The sequence below is a fragment of the Mesoplodon mirus genome (assembly GCF_964341445.2).
Source record: "Mesoplodon mirus genome assembly, chromosome: 14".
Lineage (NCBI taxonomy): Eukaryota > Metazoa > Chordata > Mammalia > Artiodactyla > Ziphiidae > Mesoplodon > Mesoplodon mirus.
This window is the reverse complement of record NC_138990.1, coordinates 77,538,318-77,546,519: the sequence shown is the minus strand read 5'-3', so window position 1 is coordinate 77,546,519 and position 8,202 is coordinate 77,538,318. Positions and strand designations below refer to the sequence as shown.

Below are 8,202 nucleotides of genomic sequence, written 5' to 3'. Positions count from 1 at the left end.
GGCCTCGGCACAGGCTGGGAGGCCCTGGAAGAAGCACGTGCCTCTTCTCGAGGCCTAGTCCCCCGGGCGGGAAATCCCGCCGGGCCTCCGCGCGCCCGGCCGCTAGTCCCCGTCTGCCTGAGTACACGGGCGCCGAAGCTTCTGGAAGCCGCCGAGGGGCCAGGCCACGGGGATGCGTCACGCCTACGTGCCCGCAGCCTCGACCCAAAGTGTGAGGTTCCGGAACAACCCTGACAGAGTTGGGCCAAATAACAAATGCGACGTAATTGAGCCCCAGGGGGTTGAGTACCTTGCTCCGGAGGCCACACGGTTGTCCGAGCGGGTGCAGAGCCGTATCTCGTGGTTTCATTCCACCGCGCAGCCAGGAGGACCGCTGGGCCGCACAGAACCCGCCTCAGGGAGCTGCGGGGGGAGGCAGCCCAGAACCTCGAGCGGCCCTGGCGGCGACTGCGTGAACCAGGGCGGCCCTGGGGAAGGCCAGGCAGGGTCGGCTGAGGAGAGCGCCCGGTAGGCCCTGCAGCCCCGGTGCCCAGGCTTGTGCCGCGCGAGCTGGAAGCCTCTTTGCGCCGGCCGGGACTCCCTGGCACGTGTGGGCCCCGCATTCCGTGGGCCCCGCATTCCAGGGGCCCCAGCGCATACCGAACCGGCGCGGTGGGTCGCCCTCCGCCGGCAGCGCCGCGGGGCCAGGCTCAGAGGGGCCGTGGCTCCGCCCTCCTGCGGGCCTTTGCGGAGTCGGGTATATTGGGCTTGTTGGGTGGGAAGGCGTGGGCCTACGGAGTCCGAGACGGGCCTACGGAGTCCGGAGGGAGGACGCGGCCGAGAGGGCTTCCCTCCAGTCGGGGCTCGCAGCACTGAGACCTAGCTCGGCGCGGGACCCTGGAGGAGGGGGTCGTTCTCCAAACCCGGCCTCACGTTGTGTTCTCAGGTCTTACACGGAATGCAAAGAATAGGGTGTGTCGGTCACCTCGCAGGAAACTTTTCGTTGTTTCCTTATATCCTTCCCGCCCATGGACAAGTTGAGCAGCTTCTGGGCCTTACACCCAGGAGGTTTCGGACCAGAGTATGGACTCTGGGTCTTCTGGAGGATCATCTCACCCCATCCCTACCCCTACCCCTGTCTTCCTCAGGGGAAGGTGGAACCGTCCTTCCGAACCCCCTTGTGTGAGCCAGGAGTCTTCTTCCCCTGCCAAAGTGAAACGCGTCCCTATCGACTTTTCTAGATCTTGTGTTTGCGTTTTAAAGAAACTTAGCAATACGAACAAAGATATTTTGGCTACTTCTGACAGGGTCTGAAGGTTTAAAGGGACATCTTAGCACGTGGAAGTGATGACTCGGATTCCCCCGGCCTCCGTGAAGCCACCGGGGACAGCTCAGCAGAAAGGAAGGACGTCTGCTGCCAACATGCAAGACACGGATCGGTTTTTTGTCGTTTTGTTTTCTCTTCCTTTTTGGCTCAGCTCTGAGAGCATTACAGACCTATCCTTTCCCGCCTCCCGACCCTCTTCCCCTCCCCCTCTTCTTTCTGGTGCAGGCAATTAGGGTGAAGAAATCAGTGCCAGGCTCCTGCCTCTGAAGAGAAAGGAATTGCTTCGGGAATTGAGTCCTGACACCTGTCTCTGTCCTGGATGGCGAGAGGGGATACGGGGTCAAAACGCCTGGGGGAAGAGGCCGGGCTGACCGGGAGGGGGGGACCCTCCCTAGGAGAGCATTTCTTTGGCCTCCAGCTTCACACAGGTTATTAACACGCGGGTTATTAACACGGGGGTTTCCTCTTTTTAGTCCCCTCCACCCACCCAAGACCAGGACCTGGGCTGGAAGCAGAAGAGCAACACTGACAAGCCGTTCATTAATTTGCATTTATTTTCGGGAAATAATGTAGATAAAGGGGGCGGAAGGGGACTGCCTTACATTTCAACAAGTAATTTGCGATCTTCACATCGGACAAATCAAATTTACAAATTACTTTCCCACCTACTGGACGAAAAGGCCAAAGCCAAAACTGATATACAGGCGTGGGTTCTCCGCAGATTTCGGAGAATGAAGGTGCACTAAAAACTCACTAGACAAAACAGGGTTGTTTAAAGAGAGAGAAGCCGACAGAGGAATTGGAACCGGGGTTTGGGGCCTGGGTTTGTTTGTTTTTCCATAATGCTGTATTTTTATTTTTTGTTTTCTTTTGGTTTTGATCTCTTAACTGGAACTGCGACCCTGTGCTTAGACCTGGTGAAGGGCTCAGTCCTGCGCCCCGGCCCAGACTAGCCCCCTCCCCTGTACCCTGACTTGGCTCTTGCCTTCACACTCCCAGACCCTCCCAATCCTCCGCGCGCAGCTTCCTGAAACCAAACGATTCTCTTTAATAAATACACAGAGGGAGAAGGTGTGAGAGGGCAGGGAAGCTTTGCAACAACTGAAAAAGTAAAAGCGCCATCGTTTGAGGAAGAGAGGAAAGGGGACAGAGGGAAAATATTTTTTGCTTTTGTTATATATATATGTGTATATATATATGCTGTATATATCTTAAAGTCTATTTCTTGGGCTCTAAGACGAGATATGCTCAGTTCAACCAACAGCAACTAAAAAGTTTAAGTGGTCCCTGGAACGGACCTGACTATATACAGCATTCCCGCCGAAGCGGAAGCCTGAGCCAGTTCTACGCAGGGCGGGGCTGTGCGCGAGAGGCTATGGGTGCGCTCCTCCCTCCGGGCCTCGTCCCAGCGCATCCGGCTGGGGAGGAGGAAACGCCGGGAAGCTCTGGTCTGCAGGCGGGGAGCGGGGCTTAGGGCAGCTGAAGGGGCGGCAGTCTGCACGCGAGAAACGCTTAGTGGTTGTTTTGATTTGGAGTAGAGTATGGGTGCACTCCAACAGGCAGACACATGCCAGTTAGTGACTCCAGTGTCCAGAAAGAATAAATTAAAGTGTAGGGCTCAAACAGCAAGTCAGAGCGAAGAGCCTCCGAAGGCTGCAAGCGCATAATAACTGTCCAGAAAGACTAGAAGATGGTGACTTAGGAGTTCGTTAGGGGTTGAGGAGGGGAGCACACAGCTCTCCCGTATAGAACTTGTGGGCCAAGCCGAAGCACCGGTCCCCTCATCCAAGGGGTGGGCAAGGTTTGCACATCCCCCAAGCAAGTGGCACAAAGATGAGGGCGGCAGTGCAGCAATGGGCATCTTTTGGGAGCGTGAAATTTCAGGTCTGGAAAAGCCGAGGCAAAGGCGGGCAGTGCAGCAGCAGCAGCAGCAACAACTGGACGGGGACCACGGAGGGCGCAGGTAGTTGCGTTTCTTCTTCTCTTCCTCCCACTCCTGGGCTCACAAGACCTGAAACCTCCATGAGGCTTGGTCCTTATAGTCCAGACAGTCAGGCGAGTTGAAGTTGAGTTTCCAAGCGGAGGAAGCGGCGGCGGCGCCAGGCTCCTTGTAATCCAAGCAGTCGGCAGAGTTGAAGGCGAGCCCCGAGCTGCCGTAGCCCTGGTGATGGTGGTGGTGATGGTGGTGGTGGTGGCCTGAGGACTGGCTCAACGGGTGGTGCGCGTGGGGATGGTGGTGATGGTGGCTCGCCATGGAGGAGGGTGCCATAGGGCTGAGCTGGTGCGGGTGGTGGTGCGAGTGCATGGGCGCTAGATATGAGCTGCAGTCCACGCCGCCAAAGTAGGAAGAGGAGGGCGCGGGGTAGCCCTGGCCATAGCTGCCGCCCTGGCCGTAGGACATGGGATAGGAGGCTGCGGCAGAGGCGGCGCCTGCGGCTACCGAGCGCTGCATACACGATGCGTTGCTAGGCGCGGCCAAAGGCTCGGGCACTGACACGGAAGCGGGCGCTGAGCCGGGCGAGATGGAAGCCGGACTCCAGATGGACGAGGCAGCCGGCGTACTCAACGACGACGGGACTGCCACCGCCGGGTTCCCGCCCAGGCCTGCAGCCGCTGCAGCCGCCGGGTTGGCCGAAGCGCTCGATGCGGAGCTGGAGGACGAGGCGGAACTGGACACAGCGGGCGGAGTGAACTGGCCGCTGCTTTCGGAGCCCGAGCTCTCCCGCACCGGGGACGACTTCTTCTTGGCTGGGCGGCTCTTGGTCCCGCTCCCGCTCTGCTGCTGCTGGCGGCATTTGGCGCGGCGGTTCTTGAACCAGACCTGCAGCAGGCCGGGTGGGGGAGAGCGTGTCAGGGGGAGAGTAGAGCTTGCCACTCCCCCGCCCCTTGGACCAACACCCGGCCTAGGATCCGCATCCCTCTCCTATCGACGCCTCCTCCCCTCCCCATCTCCGGCCCGGCCAGACCCTGCATTCCCTGCTCCTCCACCCTCCCCCATCCTTCTGCTCAAAGACCCTCCTCTGGCAAAGTAGGGATGTGCACCCCCCCCCACCCCCAGCGCAACTTGCCGGAGGGCGGAACATTTGTGTCTGTCCAGCCAGAAGTTCAGCCATCTCTAAACTGATGCTGTTGGCTGCTTCCCAACAGACCTATGTATGTTTGGACGCCCTGTCTTCTATGAATAGAGCTCAGTAAACTGCGGAGAGGCACAGAGCAGGCCGCGGAGTGGGGGACAGTCCCCGAGTTTGAGGCCGGAACCCCTCCGCCCCTGCAGGTCTGGTGCTGGGCAGGGCGAGAATTTGGATGGAAGCAGGAGCAAGGCCAGGAGGCTGAAACAGAGGCAGTAGTCGGGGGACTAGGGAAGGAAGCCTGGGCAGAATTTCGTTGGACTTCTTGGCTCCAAATGGGGAACCAAATAGGACAGTCATAAAGTTCTCAGTCCTCTTGAAAGGCCCCGGTACAAGACATGGCATTCCTGTTGTCTCGAGCCTCTGGGGGGGGAAAAGGCAAGATAAAAGCCCTTTGAGGAGAGTTCTGAGTTATAATCCGAACAGTATTTTCGGGTCCTTTTCACCGCAAAAACAGAAACAGCAAAGCTGGTAGCCAGGTTTTGCGTTCAGCATCCTCTCTGGGCAAAGGAAATGTCTAATCAAACTGGCGCCACCCGTGGGGCGCACTCCCAGACAGGGCACCAGGCTCTGGCCAAGCCCCACTCTTCTATTTCCAGGATCCCCGGGATACAAGGCAAGAGCGGAGGAAGAATTCAGGACCCGGAAGGAAACTGCCAAGTCCTGCGGCAGCCAAAGAGGCAGGGGCAAGTGTCGGGCTCTCAGGGCACGTTACCTTCGGGAGCCTCGCTTGTCCTCCAGCAATCCTAAAAAGCACTTTGGATAGCAAAGGCGCCCCGGGGCCAAGGGCGGAATCAGGGCTCTAAGCTAGCTTCTCTAACTTTGGCCCCTCTGCCAGGCCCGGCCCAGCGCTAGGGGGAGTCTGAGAGGGGCTACCCAGCCTGTAAGCCCGCCCCCACACCAGACCCCCCCTTCCCAGGCCCTCTCCAACCAGCCCCAGCACCCCAACCCCCGACCCTGAAGTCCCGCGAGCGCGCGCACCTGGACTCTGGACTCTGGCAGGTTGATCTTGAGCGCCACCTCCTCGCGCATGAAGATGTCAGGGTAGCGAGTCTTGGCGAAGAGCGCCTCGAGCACGTCCAGCTGAGAGCGCGTAAAGGTGGTGCGCTCCCGTCGCTGCTTCCGCGGGGTGGCTGAGGGGAAACGCGGGGACGCGTCGGGTCAGTGGTGGCCACGCGGACTCGCGCTAGAGGACGCGGACCAGCCCCTGGCAGGCTCTGAACCAGGGCGTTGCAAAAGAAAGCCGAGCTCCGAGCAAAAACAACTCCCCAGGGAGGCCGAGCCTGACAGCCACAGGTGGGAGAAACTGCATGTGTGAGCGACTGGGAGCCAGTGTCTCCGGTACTCCAGGGCTGCCCCCTTCCCTGCCTCTCAGAGGTTAAGAAAGGAAGAGAAGTTATACAATCTTTCTTCCTTCACTGCCCCCCTCCCAACACTCTCCCTGGCTGGAAGGTGGGGAAGGGGTGTGCAGAAACACGTCCTGGAAAACACTTTCCGAGGGAAAAAATGGGGGTGAAGGAGTGGAACCTAGAAAAGACAGCCAGGATTCGGCTCAAGTCGTCCACATCAACAGTGCAAAAGTTGGTGCAGGCCACCCGTCTAGAGGACAGTTTAATTAGGGAGGGAGAATTCCCCCTCCTCAGCTCAGTCAGTTGCTTTGCATAAGGTAAGCTCGGCCCTTCCTCTCAGGGCCTAGCAAGTGTCCATACTCCTCATTCAATGTTGGGGGGAAAGACATAGATCCTCTCTCTCTCTCTCTCTCACACACACACACACACACGCGCACACACGCACACACACCACCCATGAGAAATCGAATCCGTGGGTAAATGCGCCCTGTGCTGGCAGTGGGAGCACAACGGGAGACAAGGTGCCGGTGTGGCCAGGCAAGTAGGGCTCACGTCTCACGTTTTCGCCGCCCCGGCCGTCCTCACCGACCCGCGATTCTGCCCTGCGAGCCTGCAGCGTGCTCTGCACCGTAAGCAGACTAGGCAACCGGTTCCCTGGGCCGATCCACGACACAGTTTGTGCTTAAACCCGGGAGGCTGGGGATTCCCAAGATTTGCAGGGGCCGGGGGCGGGGGCCGGTGCTCACCCGGATAGCCCACGGAGGGGTGTAGGAGGTCCATAGCCGGTCCGGCTAGGCCCAGCCCGTTCATGCCGTATGGGGGTTGTTTGAGGTAAGACATCATGCTAACAGCTGGGTGGAGGCGCCCCGAAGGATCCAGGGGGCCGGGGCCGGGCGCAGTGCGGGGCTCCCACTGCGCAGTCCTTCAAGCTCTGTTGCGTCTGGGGGCCCAGCCTATGGAGACACGAGACACACGGAAACCATCATTCCCAGCCATCACGGCTTCCTGGTCTTGTCCGAGGCAAGGAGTCACAGGATGGGGAGGGGACGCCGGTTATGGAACTGTACAGGGCGGTCAACTCGGCTCTATAAGGTCTTAGCCCAAAGACCACAGCTTCTTTGAAAAGTAAAATAGTTGGATCATGATCTCCTCTTTTCGGGCTTGGAATGGGCCAGACACTCATAGGGAGACACTAGGAGTGAGGAGAGGTTAAAATCAGGGCCAAGCTTGGGAGGTCAGAGCCTGAACCGCAGAGTCGGCTAGGTCCCAAGACTTGGCAAAATTCTGGTCGGGTGAGAACGGGCCTCACACCACACAAGAAGACATTTGCTCGGCCCCCAGGCGGCAGGAGACCCAGAGCATGAGGCGTTGTTTCAAACGTTTTTGAAAGTGGGACGCACAGGTAGACTCCGGAGAGCCCAGGTGAGGCACTGCGGAGGGCTAGCGGCACCTGAGCCTCTCCAGGACGCATTGCCCACTTGGGAGAGTGCGACCTGCCAAAGTCTCCTCGGCTGGGTCCCGGCCCTAGAGCCTACAGCCGCCCTTCCACTTGACTTCTCTGTGCCCAGCTGCTGAAAGACTGCTTACCCAGAATCCCACCCACACCTCGACCACAGTTTCAAGCCCAGGTCCCGCAGAGGAGACCAGAAAGGGTCACTGTACAGGTGGCGGTTCTAAGACGCCGCCCGAGGTCACCGACGCCTCGCCACAGCCGCAGGCCGTTTTTCGTCAACGCAAGCCGGTCCTGGCTGCGGACAATGGGGTCCCGGCCGGGGTTGAAAGGTGACCTGCCCAGCGCCCCAAGGGTCTGGCGGATTTGGGAGGCCTGAGTGCAGCAGGTCCGGTGCGCTCCCCGCCTATCCTACTAGCTGAACCCGCGGCCGCAGGACCCGATCGAGACTAGAGAACTAGGCCTCTGAGGCGTAGCTCGCTCTGACCCGGGCTGGAAGGTCGACGCCTGGCTTCCCCAGCTGCCCCAAAACGGAGGCGCTACAATCAGGAGTCAGGAAGTGGCGCTGGGGGTGTGGAACTGAGACCCCAGAGGACCTGTCGCTTTACCCCGCTTCAAGGAACTCAAAGCAGACCTGGGACCCGGGCTAGAGAGTTTAGGGAAAGAAAGAAGTTAGAGCTAAAGAAGCCTCCCGCTCCCGTCCCCATGGGACCTGGGCCGGGAGAACCTAGTTTGCAGGGAAGGCGACAGAAGGGAAAGAGCCTGGGCTCTGGGGCCGAAGGAGAATGGGACTCAGCCGCGGCGACTCTTCTAGGCTGCTGCGTGAGTTTTCAAAGACTTTCTTCAAACTTAGCACTTCAGCTCGGTTACTTCGGAGGAGGCGGGGGAGGGGCGCGGGGCCGCAGCAGAGCCCCGGGGTCCTCAGCGCAGCAAGAGGGGAGCCAGGTCGCTTCCCAGCCCCGCCCACGT

At 59.5% G+C, this 8,202-nt stretch overlaps 1 protein-coding gene across 1 annotated transcript; it reads right to left on the bottom strand.

Annotated features, from left to right (window-relative positions):
* Positions 1–2,621: 2,621 nt before the first annotated feature.
* Positions 2,622–6,680, bottom strand: OTX1 (orthodenticle homeobox 1). The gene is made up of 3 exons (XM_082642616.1): positions 6,530–6,680; positions 5,416–5,567; positions 2,622–4,127 (listed from the first exon to the last, which is right to left on the bottom strand). The coding sequence occupies exons 1-3, from the start codon at positions 6,624–6,626 to the stop codon at positions 3,309–3,311; spliced, it is 1,068 nt and encodes a 355-aa protein (XP_082498742.1). The 5' UTR covers positions 6,627–6,680; the 3' UTR covers positions 2,622–3,308.
* Positions 6,681–8,202: the final 1,522 nt, after the last annotated feature.